Source organism: Theobroma umbraticum, unplaced genomic scaffold (assembly GCF_002168275.2).
Source record: "Theobroma umbraticum cultivar Fairchild unplaced genomic scaffold, ASM216827v3 scaffold_51.0, whole genome shotgun sequence".
NCBI classification, from domain to species: domain Eukaryota; kingdom Viridiplantae; phylum Streptophyta; class Magnoliopsida; order Malvales; family Malvaceae; genus Theobroma; species Theobroma umbraticum.
This window is the reverse complement of record NW_018397260.1, coordinates 6,015,959-6,034,404: the sequence shown is the minus strand read 5'-3', so window position 1 is coordinate 6,034,404 and position 18,446 is coordinate 6,015,959. Positions and strand designations below refer to the sequence as shown.

Here is an 18,446-nt window from a genome sequence, read left to right as displayed (position 1 = left end):
AAATTTTGATATAAAATATTATAATATATAAATTACATCATTAATTTCATATGTACGTAATAAAGTAATATATTATATATATACATACATTTATTTTATATATAACATTACTGTAACTTATAATAGACTTTACTTATATTATTACACTTAATAATTTTATTTGTTATCGTTTTAATTTTTACAATATATTATTTATAATCAATTATTATTTATATAAATTTTGATATAAAAATTAAAATATTATAATATATAAATTGTGTGATTAATTTTATATATATAATAAATTAATATATATTATATATATTTAATTTATATATTTTATAATTACAGACTAAATTTATAAGTTTTGATAATATAATTTATAAAACAAAGTGATAAAAGTTTGATCAATTGATCCTAAATTAAATTGATCAAATTAATTTTATATTTGATCGATTTTAATTAATTTTTTAAAAATATTTAATTTTTAATATGATTAACCAAACTACTTAATCCCTGCCATGTTAAGCCACCGACTGTTACCTGTAAAGAGATCCTCAGGCTTTTAATAATTGAGGGTGGCTTTGCCTGCCTTCTAACTTACGCTTGAAACCGGTTCCGCTGGCTGTCAATTCAATCGCCAAAAGCTCCTTTTAAGAAACGGAATCAAAAGGGGAGACGATTCAATGGTTGGGGAAAGAGACAAACGAGCAAACCCTCTAAAGATTTAACGTGAAAAACCCATTTTACAAGCAACTGTAAATGTTTCCAAGCCTCGGGAGCCAGAAACCCAAATCTAATAATTGCACGTAACTTGAAAGAATGAAAGCAACTGTTAATCGATACGTGTTAAACTTTGTTGTGAAACACAAATATCGAATTTGATTGATAGAGGAGGTCGGGGACAGGATATATTCTGGCTTTAAAGATTCAAGAGGCCCACGAAAGCTTTGATACCATAAACTAATAAAAAATATTGACTCAAGGAATCGTATGAAGATTGAAAGATTCTGAAACCACAGCCAACCATTTGTCCTTTTCTTTTTGTATAATTGTATCTACTTGGTCTGCTAACATGATTGAAGGTAAACTGAGACATAAGATACCGACATGAAAGAAAGAAAAAAGAAGAAGAAAGAACCACCTCCAAAGGGAAATGGTCCATTCTACACATCATTTCAACACTATTAAATGACCATGATATTGACCACAAGAAAAGCTTAATAAGGCAAAGAAATAGACTGGATTTTGAATTTCTATGCTCATCAAATATCATTAAAGAAAACCCAAGTTTTGGGTCCAAAATTAAATGTTTGAGTTGGCTAAGATTAGTATCAATGCAAGTTGAAAACTTGTGATCAATCAATAAAGAAACATTGAATTGCACATGTTCTTTTATTTATTTTTTGTCATTTCAACTTTTCCTCTTTAACATCTTATAATTTTTTGAATTAGTATCTTATAAATAATCTATACAATTAGCATTTTATGAATAATTTCTGATATCACAAAATATTAAATTATTAATTTATTTAATAAAATTATTAACAATAATTTTAAATTTGAATAAATAAATTTCACTTTGAATTGATGGTATGTTGATAATTTTATTAAATAACCACTTAACTTTTTGTTAGAAGAGAAGAGAAGTTATTCCCAAAATGTTAATTAAGAAAAAAAATCTTTAGACAATGCTAATTGAAAAATAATAATAATATCATGTGAAAAAAATTAAAATTACAAAAAATATAAAGCACAGTTATCCTTTTATTTTTACTCAAAAAATGTGAGACTTGGGATAATCCTTAGCCTATTATGATCTATAATGAAAAACGCTCATCCCTTCTTCATCAATTCTCAACAAAGCTGTCAAGTCTACAGTATTATAGGGAAAGTCTCTTCTTCTCCTATCCATTTTAGTTGAAAAGTGACTGGTTTTCACCCTTCTTATTGCAATACAAACCATGCTTACTTTATCTGGTCTGATTTTTTAATGCGATTTTTGTTTTTATAAAATAGATAAATTAATTAAAAACAGACTAAACAAACACTAAATCTAAAAGATTTCATTGATTTGATTACATAATCTGTCTATCCCCCATATGCTAAACTTGAATATTAAAATTCGGATAACTCAAATGAATTTAATAAATAAGTACATAAGTGAGAATCTAATTAACGATGACAAATAGATTGAACCAATCCAGTTTCAACCGTGTCGTGTTTTGCCATTAACACGACTAGATGTACCTGCTGGCAACTGTTTTTCTTTGGGGTTATTAACAGCAGTCGTAATAGGAGTGACACAGGCGAAGCTCAATCTACGAGAGTAACAGTGTAGGAGAAATAGATTAAGCAGATGCGGCTAGGTCCTTAACATACTTACTTTCATTTTAGACAAGAACTAACAAGTAATTGCTAAACGACACTGATCCAAAAATACTTGGCTATTATTAGAGGGAAGGGGGGTCCAGTCCAGCTAATTGCCACTAAACTATAACATCAGATAAAGTGGGAGAAACAAACCTTTCGAGCCTGTTCTGATTAAACATTTGCAATAATTCTATCATCTAATCAAAAATCCTCTCTTTCCTGTGAACCTTTTTTGGATTACTTTTGCTGATAATAGGCCACTAGATGACTCAATTTCTTGATGTTCACACCCAGCACAGAATTCTACATTCTCAGCTCTTTAGGATGGGCAAACCATCAGTTTCCACTTGGCACTGCAGCCTGGTAATGATAATTGCTTCAATTGAAGTAAAGTTAAACAGCCGGCAGCTTTTAATCCTTGTCAGCATCCTCGCACAAATGGGGAATTAGTGGAATCCCCATTATCACTTTCCTTGTGATTATTGGTAGATGCGGAAGGTGGGTTTTCTGGTGAAAAGACAGTGCTGATATATTAGTCAACATAATTGCAATTACAGACAAATTATTATTGCAGATCTAACACTACAATCTCTTTTCCTTCTTCCAATCATCAGCTCTTCTCTGTGCATTACAATGACAAACAAAGACTCCCCTGATATTTCATTTGCCGCGTTCATATCGTGAACCGTGCGTATGGTATCCGTCAAAAGAGGGAGACATATATACACGTACATGTTAATTCTGTGTTAGATTTGCCAGCAAGATTCAGGATTTTACAGATAATGAAAGCAACTGGCAGATTAAGCCATTAAGGACATTGCTCACCACGAATGATGTTGATGACCTGTATATGTCAAAATAGAGCGACCAAATTGAAAGGAACTTTTCTTCTACCTGCTAAAATGTGACAGAGTGCCTGATTGTTGTAAAAATTCAAATCTCTAACTTCGATTTAGAATCAAATCTTTTGACAATTGCAGGTTTCTTTTTCATTCAACTTTTCTCTGGATCCTATATCCATCAGTCAAGGTTTACATCAGGCCGCATGCAATTCACATACAAAGAGGAATTAGCTTCTTCTAAGGATAAAACATATGCTATAATTTATGAACTGATAGTTGGATCAAGATGGGTGTAAATACGAAAAGGGGAAGCTACCCAGATCGAATTTAGGAGGTGGTTTACCCAAATATTTAATGATAGCAGCAACTAAATCCGTTTTAAAAGCAACTTGGCTTAGCGAAGCCATTTTCATGCCGTGAGTGAATGCCCTGCTTTCGGGGCTTAGAATTAATCAAATTTCCATTTTGGTAGCCATTAATGGAGAAGTAATGACTTTGATGTAAAGTGTTCAAATCAATGGCCATCGTTTGCCACTTGATTCCTGTTTTTGCGTACCCCAAAGAGGAATTAGCCATCATTTTATGAGATTTGAGGGACTTAACATTATTGTTTTATACATATTTTAAGCATCAATCATTGAAAGACGAAATTACTAATATTTGACAAAGCTACTTTGTCGGGAATGGATTTTGAGTCAGACCAGTCTCATCATATAGTAGACCCTTGGTGACCTATGCACTCAGCATTGCAAAGCAAGCGAAATTCCATTTAGGAAGAGAATCTATTAATTAGTCCAACCTTAGCGTCGCTTCCCTTCCCATTGTCATTCATCCACAGAAAAAAAAAAAAAAAAACACCCGGCAAGTCCTTGACAGAAGAGATGAAGCCATTGAAATTCAAATTACTAGAAGTCTTGCTGTTTCTGACTTTGTATTACACAAGCGTCATAGCAGAAGAGAAGATCCAGCAAACCGAAAGGACTTACATAGTTCATATGGACAAGTCCAACATGCCAGAAAGTTTCACTGATCACTCCTTATGGTATGACTCATCTTTAAAATCTGTCTCAGACTCGGCATCTATGCTTTACACATATGAATATGTCATCCACGGCTACTCCACGAGGCTAACAGCTGAGGAAGCTGAAACACTACGAAAACAACCTGGAATTCTCTCTGTCCTACCTGAAGTCAGATATGAATTGCATACAACTCGAACACCAGAGTTCCTTGGATTAGGAAGGAGCAGTGATCTCTTCCCCACTTCTAATTCAATGGGTGAAGTGATTGTTGGCATATTGGACACAGGAGTTTGGCCCGAGCTAAAAAGTTTTGATGATTCGGAGCTTGGGGCAGTACCAGCTGGCTGGAAAGGCGAGTGTCAGGTAGGCAAAAACTTCAACTCATCAAGCTGCAACAGGAAGCTAATTGGTGCCAGGTTTTTTTCAAAAGGGTATGAAGCTGCGTTTGGACCTGTTGATGAAAACATGGAATCAAAGTCCCCGAGAGATGATGATGGACATGGAACTCACACAGCAACTACAGCAGCCGGTTCAGTTGTGCCTAATGCTGAATTGCTAGGATATGCTTCTGGAACAGCACGTGGGATGGCTTCACATGCCCGAGTTGCTGTCTACAAGGTGTGTTGGCTTGGTGGGTGTTTTGGCACTGATATTCTAGCAGCCATGGACGCAGCTGTTGCTGATGGAGTGGATGTTCTATCAATGTCTATTGGGGGAGGAATATCGGAGTATTATGGTGACACTGTCGCCATTGGAGCATTCACAGCAGCAGCACATGGAATTTTTGTATCTTGCTCGGCCGGAAATAGCGGACCCATTCCAAGCAGCTTGTCAAATGTTGCTCCATGGATAACCACCGTAGGTGCTGGAACGTTGGACCGTGATTTCCCCACCTCTATTTCTTTGGGAAACGGCGACAAATACTCTGGCGTGACACTCTATAATGGAAAGCAGTTACCTGATTCCTTGGTGCCACTAGTTTATGGTGGTAGCGTGAGTAACTCAAGTAGTGGAAGCCTTTGCATGGCTGGAAGTTTGATTCCAGAAAAAATTTCTGGGAAAATTGTGGTATGTGATCGAGGGGGTAGTACGAGGGTGCAAAAAGGAGTGGTAGTGAAGGCTGCTGGTGGTGTAGGGATGATTTTGTCAAACACTTATTCTTTTGGAGAAGAGCTAGTTGCTGACGCGCATCTCTTACCTTCAGCAGCCGTTGGGCAGAAGGCTGGGGATGCAATCAAGAAATATATATCTTTCAATCCTAATCCAACAGCCACAATTGGTCCTGGAACCACAAAGTTAGGCGTTCAACCATCTCCCGTGGTAGCAGCATTCAGTTCTAGAGGACCAAATCCAGTCACTCCAGCAATACTTAAACCAGACATTATTGCACCAGGAGTAAATATCCTTGCTGGGTGGACTAGTGCAGTTGGTCCGACTGGATTAGATAGTGACAAAAGGCATGTAACCTTCAACATCATTTCAGGCACATCAATGTCATGCCCCCATGTTAGCGGGTTAGCTGCACTTCTCAAGGCTGCTCATCCTGAATGGAGTCCAGCAGCGATTAAATCTGCTCTGATGACAACAGCCTACACAGCTTACAAAAGTGGTGAAAAAATCAAGGATGTCGCAACTGGAGGACCAGCAACGCCATTCGATTATGGTGCTGGGCATGCAGATCCAGTTGCAGCCCTTGATCCTGGCCTTGTCTATGATGCCAGTGTTGACGACTATCTTGGTTTTCTTTGTGCCTTGAACTATACACCAGAACAAATTAAGAGCACAACGCACAGAGACTTCACCTGCCATACAAGCAGTAAGTACACCCTGGGAGATTTTAATTACCCATCCTTTGCTGTTCCTCTGGAAACTGCTTTAGGCAGAGAGGGTGGTGCTGGCGTCTCAAGCACCATCAAATACACTAGGACCCTTACTAATGTTGGTGCCCCGGCAACCTACAAAGTTTCTTTGTATTCACAGACCCAAGCAGTGAAAATCTCGGTCGAGCCAGCAACACTAAGTTTCAGTGCCCAATACGAGAAAAAGAGCTATACCGTGACTTTCACAGCTACCTCTAAGCCATCTGGTACAACCAGCTTCGCCCATCTGGAATGGTCAGATGGAAAACACACTGTTGGTAGTCCAATAGCTTTCAGCTGGACATAACCATGACAAAAATTGGGTTCATGATTCTAATATTGGGACTGCCAAGTGCCATTAAAGGATAAGTGATCTCTCTTACAAAGTCATGAATACGTCTTTGTACTATTTACATTACAGCAACTGTGGAGGCAGAGCCAGCTGTGTTTTTAAATGCTCTTGAATAAACTGAGGGGAGCATAAATTAAAAAAAAAAAAGTCAGGACAAGGTGGGAAATAACTGTACAGTGACCTACCTGTATAAGGAAATGTCATGTGAATTTAGATTGGATTCCTAGTTATAATTCATGCTTTCTAAATCTTACATACTTCTCAATTCCTGTCTTTCATGATTCACACGCACCGTTGCATAACAAAAAAGAGGGTTGCTGTTATTCATATTTCTATTTTTTTCTTTTGTCATTGATTTCATACTTAAACCTATAAGATTCTTCATAAAAAACTTGCTGCCTGAGCAATCAAGCATTGCTGATCACCTAAAGATTTTGGGTCTCTCTGCCCCACTCAGTGTTACAGCAAAACCAACAGAGAAAACAGAGCATAGGATATTCATCATAGGTACCCAAGATACCACTGCTTTTAATGTGTATTACAGGGTTTGCCACAGGTAAACCAAAGGAAACAAAGGAAAGAACCAACAACAAAGCAGAGACATTGGCCTTTCATTACAGATTAGGTAGCATTAACACTAGTGATGATAGCAAAGTAGGAATTTTGAAGAGCAATTTAAACAAAGAATTATTCATTACAACAGTAAAAAGATCTGTCAAATACCTCCTTGGATATCTGCCTTGGCCGTCAATATAAAATATTAAGTGACTCATGTCTCTCTCCTTATGCATAAACTGATTTTTTACTCATTATCTGAAGCATGTAGAATGATTTCTTCAAGCAAATTTTGAACCATTATAAATTTGCTTATAAATAAGTAGAATCAAACAAAATGACCTGAATATTGACTAATTTGTCGTACTTTCAGCCAAGAAGCTTAACCAGTCAAAGGAATTAGTGATAGATCCAGCCCATACACATTGGACTTGTTCTTTTTCTAAAACTGATTCTCTGCAAGATGTTCTCAGCACATAGTTGATCCAGTGACAAAAAGATAATGAAACATGCATGCAATCCTAATTATCCAAATTCAGAAAATGATGGAAGATGATGTTGAAGTGCTTTTGAGATCAAAATCTAGTTTAAGGGAGGAAAACAATTCTGATATTGGATGTAATCATCATTCAGGGTCCTGTAAAGACTGACAAACGGGGAGATAATACATATCGAGTTGCCAATATTTGTGTCTCACACCTTGCCAAACTTCTTCTCCCAAGCAATCCTTAACAGGCAAGGGAATCAATTGTGTCGAGTACCCCAAATTCTCCAGTTCTAGTGAAACTAAATGGCAGTAAACAACATGGAAAAATGCATTACCTCCACAAAGGCCATTAAAAAAAGAGTAAATTCCTCCGGGCTTCAATAACTTAGGAAGATGCTGATGAAACTCCCTCAGGTCTTCATAGTATTCTCCATAGGTGTCAAAGAAAATGCCTAAAACGGTTTTGCATACAATTCAAAGTGTTATTATATAGGAAGGTAAGACTATATAATACAAGGATACATTTCTAGATTAAAGGATATTCAACGTTAGCAGGTAGCAATTTTTCTTTACCTTTTGTTTCTGTGGTTCTGTAATGTAAGAACCTTCCAACTCAAAAATTCTACTTGTTCAAAGAAACTATGCTACATGTTTCATGAAAACTGTACTAGGTAGGTTGGTGAAATTTCTTTATGTGATACATTGTTAATTGAATCAACTTTATTAGCATATCTCAAAGACAGAAGATCTCTAATCTAGAACAGTGGTATAATTATAGCATGGTGATGAAGTTGATCCATATCAGCAACGAAATAAGAAAATAACATATATGTAAATGACATATATAGTATACATACAAATGGACAGATATTGAAAGGGAAAAATGAATCTTAAATTACCATCATAAGATTCAAGCTCCGAAAGAACATCTTGCCAACGGCCAAATATTATTTTTACGTTATCCTTCTTGCCCCAACCAGTGCGAAGCATACGCTCATAGACCTCAGGATGAGCCTCAATAATTGTGTGCGTAGCTGGACCATACTGTTGAATAGCTGCATCTACAAGACCCATCCCAAATCCAACATTTAGTATGTTACCACCTCCAGAGCAAACTGCTTTTGCATGAGCTGCCATCAATGGTTTCTCCCAAGCCATCATGACAGCCTTGCTATCAGAGTCCATCAACTTATCCTCGCTAAAAGAAACCCTATCTTCCAAGTAATCCCCTTCAGAATCACCAGTCTTTTTTGTTTTCCTGGCGATGGTTCCCAAAATCAATTCAGCCTGAATTCCTGTTCAATTACAAACACTTATTTGTCACACATTATGTGATTTTCTATTCAAATTATCTCCTTTTAAATCAATATATTTAAACTAAGAATAAATTAATCTATTGCCTTTCTTTGCTCTAAGTGGTGTCAATTACTAACTTTAATGAACTACTCAGCTCCCTCTCATATTACACTTGAGGAAGATTCTATACTAAAATCAAATACAGTAAAAATTACAAACGAAGTTACGAATTACCAGCATTGACAAGGACTTCAATGGCTTCCTGGTGGCCAGAGTCCATGGCGAAGTCACCAGCAGACTGGTTAGCCGGAGAAAGAGCGTTCCAGGGCGCCCCAGCCTCAAGGAGAGCTCTGATAACATCGGTATGGCCGAGCTTGGCGGCGTGCATGAGCGGCGTAAGTCCATCGCTGTCGAAGTAGGAGGCGTCGGCTCCTGATTCTATCAAAGTTTTCACTTTGTCGACGTTGCCGTTTCTTGCTGCTTCGCAGAGTTGCTCTCCTTCAGTTTCCATGTCTGCGCTTGGGTTGTCGGGGTTGGTTCTGAAGACAGTGGAGAGGAGGTGAATTGAAACCCTGCCGCTGACAAAGATCAAGATGGATTTTGTGTTTTTTAGAGTTGTCTCCACTGAGCTATACTATAATTAGGAAAAGCTCCCCATAATTTTATCAAATTAAATTTATATCCTGAATGTTTTCATATCCAATAATAATAGTAGAATTTTTTTTTTTATTGATGATAGAGATTATGTTTGTTATTTTTTTAAAAATTATCATTTTAAATAATTTTATTATTATTAATAAGATTTATCTAATCTTTAACTATATAAAAGTTTTAATTGCATCAAATAACTTTTATTAAAAATATTTTATCATAAATATTAATAAAATATATTCAATTTATAAATATAAGTTCTAATTGCATAATTTCCATTAAAAATGTTTTTCTAATAGTATTGAAAATTTTATAATAGTATTGAAATCTAAAATCCAAAATTTTTAATTTTGATTCTTGAAAATAATATTTATTTTACTCTTTTCTTAGTTTACCTATTTTTTTAATATTTATAATCATTTATTTGATTCATAAAAGAGGATTTTGAACAATTTTGAGACTTGAGTCCAAACTTGACACCATGAATAGAGAGGACGAAATAGAGGCACATGTTCATGATTCTGAGACCCAAGTATAAGGGTAACTTCAAATATTCAACAAATCTCTTTTGACAAAATTTGTTCGTGCAATGAATATGCATTTCAATTTTAGATTCCGATCAATCTCAAATGAACCTGGTTATAAACGAAAAACTAATCCCTCTTCTCCAATTATTATTTATTTTTCCATCAAAGTTATTTACAATTTTATTTTTGGATCTATTTTTACTGAGGGAAGAAGGGGAGGAGATTGAGTAAGAGAAAGTTGGATAGAAATTTTGTTTTATCTTTTTTCTTTAAAAAATTAAGAAAATCAGTAATATTTATTTTTAAATATCTCAAAAATTAAATTTTTTTTTTTAGTGAGGTAACATCATTTGTTGTCAAATATAAATCCACTATAAATTATTATTATAAAATCTTAATTATATATAATTGAAATATTAGTTGTATATTAGATACAATTTTCTTTTATTTATAAACAACCAACTTTACATTTTTTAAAAATATTTGTATCTTATATATAATTATTACTTAAAAATAATTATAAAGTAAATATGTACTTGCAATGTGCATGACACTGAATATTAAAATATATAAAAATATATGATAAAATCAAATTTAAATAAAAAAGGGTAAAAATGAAGGTATAGATATAATTTTCATAACATACGGAATTATATAGGTTTTAGATAATGTAATAATGCCATGCCATGCCTTGTTATCTTGTTCGTTGATGTGTTCTTTTTTCTTTTCAAATGAGAATCGGCTCATGATTTATTTATTGCTTTTCAAATTGCCATTAAAGATGAAAGAACAAGAAAGAGAGATAGTGAACACGTTCTGGATTCAATCCAAAAAATAAAAGATCTAAAAGGTTAAGTATATCCACACGTACTTGACCTTATTCAAAGTTTCAGGCGCTGGACGAAGATTCGAACGCACGGAGATCTGACCTCACTTCGGTCAAAAGCGAACACCAGTTTATTAGTTTACTAGTTCTAGGGTGTTGACCTGTCCTCCGTCTCTTTTTGACACGTCGGCGTCGAAAACGACGTCGTGTGAGGTTAAAATGAGTGCTTCTTCGCGGCTGATTTAATCTGACCAGCGGACAACTTGAACCCATAATTATTAACATCATGCGGCTGCTGTGACCAGCCCTTTTTTGACCTTTATTTATTTGAAACTCTCTCCGTTTCTTTCTCTGACTCTCCCCCTTCTTCACCCTCTCCTCTATTTTGCCCTTTTGTTACCAATTTAAATCTAAAAGATTTTGTTGATCTGCGCCTTCAGTTCCGGGATTTTAGCGGAACTTAGATTTAATTAGCTTTTTTTTTGAAGAAAAAAATTGGGGGCGCAGATATTATTGATGTGGTTTCATTTAATTGTAATTAATTGATTAATTAATCGAAGCGGAATATTTTTTTCTTTTTGCGTTACTCTTTGGAAATGGCTTCGAGTTTTGATCGGTGGGAAAAAGATCCTTTCTTCTCTGTGGCTGAAGAAGTTCAGGAATCTGCTGACAGGTAAAATGATTTCCTTTTCTCATTTTGGGTGTCTTTTTCCGCCTGGATTAATTTTAATTTTTTTTCTTTGGTTTTGTGGAAATGTTTTGGAAAGTACGGAAGATTAGTCTTCGAGGTTGAAAGTAGAATTGTTTTTGTTAGGAATTAGGTCCCTAAATGCTAAATTAGGATTTAAAAATTCAATTAGTTGATGAATGCTCGAGAATGTGATTTCATTTGTATTGGTCGTTTTTGAGTTATTTGGAAGATAAATTGTCTTATGTCAATTTTGTTTTCGGGATTCCAAAGGATGGAATCGACATACAGAACCTGGATACACGCGAAAAAGGACGTTTCTAGTACCTGGAATTTGGAGGAACTTCGTAGGGATCTGCGTACTGCCCTTGGCACTACCAAATGGCAGGTCATCTTACTCTTTCTATCTTTTTTATGTGTGGTTCGTTTCGTGAATGTTTTGGTTGGGGTTTTGCTTGGTTCAGCATTGTGAGAAATCGAATTTTTGACTTGCAGTTAGAGGAGTTTGAAAAGGCTGTCCAATCAAGTTACGGTGGGAGTTCAAGTGAGGATTCTAGAGATAGGCATCGCGAATTTATTGTAGCAATTGAGGATCAGATTTCAAAGATTGAAAAATCATTGCAGGAATCAGCTCTTTCGGAGGGTAAGGCATCGATGCCTTGGGTGCATTTGGATGAAGGTGAATGCAATGAGCTTGCTTTATTTTTGTCTGGACCATCTGTATCTGGAGAGAAGAAACTTCCTCCTAAGAGTCATGGTAGAGAAAATGAAATCACACAAGGTATCAATAAAGAATCAGTGGCACATTGCTCAAAGAATCCTCAGTCTGTTGAGTGGAGCTCCTCTGAGGCTAAGGGCCAAAAGCCACATGGGCATAGGAGGACTGCTAGTGCTAGTGCTGACATTGGTGCTTGGAAGATTGCAATTGCTGATGATGCTTTGAATCAGAACTCTTCCAATGGTCAGGCCTCCATTCCCCCACGAAAGGTACCAAGCTTGTCTGGTTTCCTTGATTCCCTGGATTCTGTAGCCAAGTTGAAGTGGCCAAAGAATGGCATCAGGAAGTGCAAGGCGGTAGATCATCATCAAGAGTCTGATACAGAGTTGTTGAGACCTCCTCAGTTGGATAGGGTGAATGTCTACTCTACTTCTGTACCATTTGAAATATAGGTTTTGAGATTTGCCTTCTTGTTACCTTGTTCTGTGCTGCCCCACTAGTGTTTATAAGTTCCTATTTTATCATTTCTTCCTGCAGGGCATTAATGCATGCTATGAAAGAAGTAAGAGTTGCCTGAATTGCGATGATTGTTATGATAAGCAACTTTATGGCTGGTATGGGGCTATTCAAAGACAGCTTCAAAGGTCTCAGTACCAAATGCAATATAGCCGTCCCATTCAACTGTCAGTTTGGATTGTCCTCTTCCTTTGCTTGATTGGTGAGCTTGCTTCAAACTTGTGTTACTAGGTTTCAATTTTTTGGGCTTATTAACCTTCAATTTTTGGCAATTTTTTTATCATTATGCTAATTAGCAAAGGCAAAGTTCATTCTTCGCTGTTATCATCCTAATTAGATTATGTGCTTTATGCTACTTGGATGGTGAATTCTCATTCGACTGGAGTATGAGAACAATAAAATGTACAGAGAGTAAAGACTGAAAGGAGTAAAATAGAAGTGTATACGAAACGTGCCCCAAATAGACCACTAACAAATAGAGATGCACTCTCTAGCCTATAGGACCTTAGATTCCTTATTTCATAATATTTTGGCATATTTAGAGCATGATATTTTAAATGCATACTAATTGTGAACAAATGATCAGAGTAGATGAGTGAGACTAACATTAAGGTTAATGGTAAATCAGAATCCTAGATTTTTAGGTCAATCAGTATACAGTATTCAGTCTTAACAAGCTTAGAAATAAAAATGAAGATGGAGTAAAATTCATGGTCAAAAATTTCCTGAGAGTCTCATTTTTGGTATATAGGTTGATTATTCATAAGAGATGAGAGATTTGCAAGGATGTTACTGATAAAGCTAGAACTGGTTCAATGGAATGGAGAAACGCTGCTGGATATCCTATGATTGTAAGATGTGTATCAAGGTGATGGACATCTATAACAATTATGGTTTATGGTGCAAAGATTTGGGCAGTTATATGGATGCATTCTAATTCAAGAAAAGATAGGTTACAAAGAATGTTATCTATAAAGGATGGTGGCTGCTCTCACTGCAAACAAATTAAAAAGGGATAACTCATGATTTAGAGGGCATAACATAAGCCTGTGATACATAATATGAAGGAGTAACTCTATGCTGGTAGACACACTGAAAAAAGTAGGGACAGGCCAGAAATCACATGGGATGTATTAAAATAATTAGAACCAAGATTAACTACATTTATAGACTCCTGCAATCAATTCAGATTGTTTGCTTCTTATGCATTCAGATTGTGGTGCTAAGGCCACCTCTTTCTATATTTTAACCATATTCACATTTTCTGAAATTGAGTCTGTGAAAGTCTATGAAGCCTAAACATTTTGTTTTTGTATGCAGTTTTAATCGCATTTCATACAATATGAAAAGGAGACGCCGAATCTTCAGTCAGCAGTTTTTACTTAGTGGCTTGATATTTGGGGTGTAGGTGGTTGAGGAGTATAGATTGTGCATATTATACTCACTCGATGTTTGACCCGGGTAAGTTTTGGGTGAAGGCAGTACGTAAAAAAGCGAGAGCACCTTTTTTTGTCTTCTCTTTTCCTTGACCACTTCTTGTCTCTCCCTTCCAACATTGATTTTTCAGATGAAGGGAAAGTCCTGTAGTTTAATTGAGGAGCAGAGGGATGACTTAGTTGAACTGAGGCTGTTGGATCATGTAATATATGTTCTTTTTTCTTTTCTCCTTACAGACGAGTTTGTTGTATTAATACAAATCGTGTAGCATTTCAAGCCCCCCATCCCCATTTTTTTTTCTTTTAGTTGTAACCAACTAGCAAGCTGGAGAAGGGAAGTGGGAAATTTAATTAAATCAGACCTCAATTGTGGAGAGTGTTGAAGTTCCTTCACTTGTCTCATCTCATTTCCATATTCAACCCACCATAAACATCGATCATCTGATACATTATACATTGTAAGAAGATGCATTCAAAAATTATTGCTGAATTCTTATTGTGCAATTCAAATGTTTAATGGCTAATGACCTAGCAATAACTGAAGATTGTTGATCTCCATGAAATGGCTGCATCGCTTCAATGCCCTTTGTTTTAAGGCATATGCTAAGTATTATTTTCCAATTAATTTGTTGCTACAAATTTTATGGCTTAGGAGCTGAACATTTTTATTGCCAGTACTCATTGGTTCAACTCATTTACTTTTCACTTTGTAAGGGATGAGTTTTTGATGTGTAAAATGCATTTTATAGCTATAGCATTTACCAATTATCAAGGTAATTAAATATGCTAAGTTTCCTTCTTCTCAATCAACAAGAGCAACTCTCACCTGGACAGCAACTGAAGATAAAAAGGAATAAACATGCTAAGACATGGTAAAATTCCAATACTATTAACTTTCTAGATCGATATTTATGTCTAGGGAGAAAGACATTTTGAGTTTGGCTTGGTGGCTCATTTTGCTTTTTCTGGTGATACCAAATCAATCAGACCATCGATGAGCCTGTGGTCAGGTATCGGTAACTGAAGTAGGAACCAGCAACCAAGAGTGGCACAAAGAACTCGACAAGGGCTGCATATTTAGGCATGCTGTCATCCTTGATCACAAAAGCACTCATCTCTTTCGTATTTTTCGGTTCATCAGTCGACGCAACCTGGATATCTGCAGCCTTCTTCAAAGTGTAACCCTGGAGAACTCCGACCTGGTACTTGAGGAGCAAGTTTTGAGCCGCCTTGCTGTGTCCAATATCCTTGAATTCCTTTGTCACATCTTTCCCCGCTGACTCCAACAGCACCTCTTCTCCTCCTGGATGTTCTTCCACGAACTTTGTCACGTTCAGTACCTACAAGAGTTGGCCAAGTCTAATTATTTGCTACATAGATATAGTTTATACGTGGATGAACGTGGTCAGTACGCAAATCTTGGATGTGGATGAAAATACAGAGCAGGATTACCCTGCCATCGATGACAAGCCAGCAATCTTTCTTTGATTTGTGTTGAGCAACCTCTGAGAGGGTGTGAATCGTGTGTTCAGCCATTGGTTCTTGTGAGAAAGGACTGAAAAACGAGCGACTATGCTTATCTTTGTCAAGGCGACCCTAATTTATCCTAGACGGACGGAGAAGGTGGAGATTTGGGGATAAATGAAACAATGGGATCAGGTGAAAGCAAGGGACGGGTTAGCTCTCGCTTCCCCGCATGCGACCTACCAACCTTAGTGATGAAAGAGGCGGGTAGCACGTGCAGAGCAATGAAGATTTGTCAATTTGTCTATCTGGTGGCTTGTTATTGGTTAATGCTGTTGAGTAACTAGAGTTGGTCGACTTACTCGGGAGTCAGGCTGTCAGGTTTCAGCACAACAGTTCGATTGTAATAAGGAATGTTACTAATTACGACTTCCCTAGGGGAAAATGTGCAAGGTAGGGACCGAACGAAGACGGGATGAAGGGGCGGCTAATAATTATTGAAGAAGAGCCTAAAGGAACGACAACTTTGGGAGATGGGTTCCTAAGCCGCTCCGTTCCTCCCTCCTTTCCCTGGGACAGGATTACGAACGGAATTTATCACCACAGACAACTAGCACAAGTTATTTCAAGCCTTTGAACTTGTAACTTAACCCTAACGGTTAAGATTAATGAGCTTTAAATTGGAGGTTTCCATATTCAAGCTTTTAACGTGGACAATTCAATTTCTGGTTTGGATGGTAAAGTCTATGGAAATAAGAAATAATTATCTCTTTGTTTTCTATTCTGAAATTCAATGAATTTTCATTAGTGATTTTAATAAAAAAAGAAAAAGAAAAAGACGTTTGCTGTTCTATCCAGCTTGCAGCTTGTGTTTAGGCATGCAAAATCCATAATATTGCCGTCCGCATCCCTTCATCAGTCTCTCTTCCCCTGAATCTTAATAACCCTTCTTCTAATACTTCCATAAGCAGGGATACCACCAAAACCAAGAGAAATTATTCATAGAAGCTTAACTTTCCTTTTGAGAATGAGAACTTTCACCAAGTTAATACCATACGAGCAGTCTCAAGCAAGAACATAACGAGCTCAGCAATCAGCATCTCAAGCACCAGCAGAGAAAATATGGAAGACTATAAGGAAGCTCCTACGACACCCCCCCCATGGATGGAATTTCACTTTGTAAAAGAAACTCCACTCAATTTCATTGATTCCTCTCGCTGAACTTACATGACTCCAAACTGAACATTAAACATCTAAAATACAAAAGCAAATCCAAGATGTACCCTGTTCAATATGACTGTTTGTAGGCAAAAACTTGTGGATAATGCACTAAACTGTGACATTTCTCTAAGTCATGTTTCATTGGTTACAGGTCTTAATTCATCTCCAAACTGAAAAGATTACTGTGACACACGAATTTCCTTGGTGCTTTTTGGTATTACTTTGAGCTCACCATCCTTAGTTCGGTCCTCTTTGCCAAATTCCAAGCCTTGGAATGTGACCCTAGATGATCTGTATTGGCTACCGTAGGCAGACCCAAAGCCCCATCCAAGGCCAAAGCCAACCCCACAGCCACCACCTGCACATAAAGAATAAATCCCATGTGAACTTATGACTCATTCATTAGAGTCAGCAAAGCAGATTAACAAAGGAACCATTGGAGTTTAGTAAGTATTTAAAGGAATACCTGCACCAATCCCTAAGAGACTCAATGGCATCCCTGCAGATAAGAAAAGAAACCACAAGTGAGAGAAAAAGCTTATTACTGCATCCATGGAATGAGAAGGAGATATATTCATAAATTTCAATTCTAAGACAACCTTAATTTAGAGAGAGACTGCAAACATTTACATATTTTCACAAAATATGAAATAGAAGTCATTCAAATAATAATTAAGTTCATAACTTAGCCATCTATAGTTTTTCATATTGATCAATTGCAGAATAAAGTTAAATGGTTATCATGTATCCCAAACCTGACGAGGCAAAAACAAAAGAAATAATTTTATAAGGTTTAAAAAGCAAAAAAAAAGTAAACTAAGTTTAAGATTGTTGAACTATCTCTAAGCCCAAAAAGTGTTAAAGGTTCTAAAACTAAACCTTTATCATTATAATTCCATGTTATAGAGAGAGATACTATGCACAACATCCTTAATAGTTTTCTCACTAGCTACCAAAGTCAAAAAGGAGAACAGAAAGAAAGGGCCGGAGATCCAATTCCCATCAATGAAGAAAGCTACTATAAGACTCAACCTCATTTCCTGGCCAAGCAAGAGTTTGAGATGAACAGGAAACAATAAGCACATTACCAATTCTAAACAAATTGGCACATTCAGATCTCATCACACTTCTAAGTATCATGATTCAATTGCTTGCTAAATGAAATGCCCATCGGCAGCAGAAAAATCATCACCAAATAGTTTCAAAACATCCCGAAAGGTATCTATAGTAAGCTAAGACTGGCTGATGAAGTGATGAACATATAGCATATAACCCTCACAAACAGATGATGAAGGTATCATGATTGGTACTACATTCTCGTCTGACATCAACAATTCAATCTAGAGTCTTATGTCTAACATCAACATGCAACTAAAATTATAATCTTCAACCGACATCAACAACCAAGGCGACGACAAAGTCCATGTCCCATATCTCACAAACGATGAAAACAAGTACTGATAACTACTTCCTTGGATCAAATACGCATGATTGGAGCGACAGACAATCCATTTCCACTGTTTGGTACATATATTTCAGTCTGGGGAAATCTTTATGCATGACAATTAAAGGAAAATAAAGAGAAATTAAGCTGAAACATAAAATTTAAAAGAGATTAAAAAAAAAAAAAAGAC

The 18,446-nt window shown here is 36.3% G+C and overlaps 4 protein-coding genes and 1 pseudogene across 5 annotated transcripts; 2 read left to right on the top strand and 3 right to left on the bottom strand.

Moving 5' to 3' along the window:
- Window positions 1–3,516: 3,516 nt before the first annotated feature.
- On the top strand, window positions 3,517–6,660 carry LOC110416118 (subtilisin-like protease SBT1.7 pseudogene; annotated as a pseudogene).
- Window positions 6,661–7,388: 728 nt separating this feature from the next.
- On the bottom strand, window positions 7,389–9,354 carry LOC110416119 (ankyrin repeat family protein). Its single transcript, XM_021427967.2, has 3 exons — window positions 9,000–9,354; window positions 8,369–8,764; window positions 7,389–7,921 (listed from the first exon to the last, which is right to left on the bottom strand). The coding sequence occupies exons 1-3, from the start codon at window positions 9,274–9,276 to the stop codon at window positions 7,608–7,610; spliced, it is 987 nt and encodes a 328-aa protein (XP_021283642.1). The 5' UTR covers window positions 9,277–9,354; the 3' UTR covers window positions 7,389–7,607.
- A 1,366-nt stretch (window positions 9,355–10,720) lies between these two features.
- LOC110416342 (Syntaxin/t-SNARE family protein) lies at window positions 10,721–14,412 on the top strand. Of its 2 annotated transcripts, none has more exons than XM_021428320.2 (5): window positions 10,721–11,442; window positions 11,731–11,845; window positions 11,953–12,588; window positions 12,713–12,893; window positions 14,012–14,412. In XM_021428320.2, exons 1-5 carry the CDS (start codon window positions 11,366–11,368, stop codon window positions 14,035–14,037), a joined length of 1,035 nt encoding a protein of 344 aa, XP_021283995.1. In that variant the 5' UTR covers window positions 10,721–11,365; the 3' UTR covers window positions 14,038–14,412. The 2 variants fall into 2 exon arrangements, with proteins under 2 accessions (XP_021283995.1, XP_021283996.1); XM_021428321.2 differs by having other exon boundaries at window positions 11,427–11,442; window positions 11,731–11,841.
- A 585-nt stretch (window positions 14,413–14,997) lies between these two features.
- On the bottom strand, window positions 14,998–16,176 carry LOC110416344 (cytochrome B5-like). The gene is made up of 2 exons (XM_021428322.1): window positions 15,580–16,176; window positions 14,998–15,467 (listed from the first exon to the last, which is right to left on the bottom strand). The coding sequence occupies exons 1-2, from the start codon at window positions 15,661–15,663 to the stop codon at window positions 15,111–15,113; spliced, it is 441 nt and encodes a 146-aa protein (XP_021283997.1). The 5' UTR covers window positions 15,664–16,176; the 3' UTR covers window positions 14,998–15,110.
- A 585-nt stretch (window positions 16,177–16,761) lies between these two features.
- Window positions 16,762–18,440, bottom strand: LOC149527191 (glycine-rich protein). The gene is made up of 2 exons (XM_089783616.1): window positions 17,279–18,440; window positions 16,762–17,170 (listed from the first exon to the last, which is right to left on the bottom strand). The coding sequence occupies exons 1-2, from the start codon at window positions 17,388–17,390 to the stop codon at window positions 16,992–16,994; spliced, it is 291 nt and encodes a 96-aa protein (XP_089639742.1). The 5' UTR covers window positions 17,391–18,440; the 3' UTR covers window positions 16,762–16,991.
- Window positions 18,441–18,446: the final 6 nt, after the last annotated feature.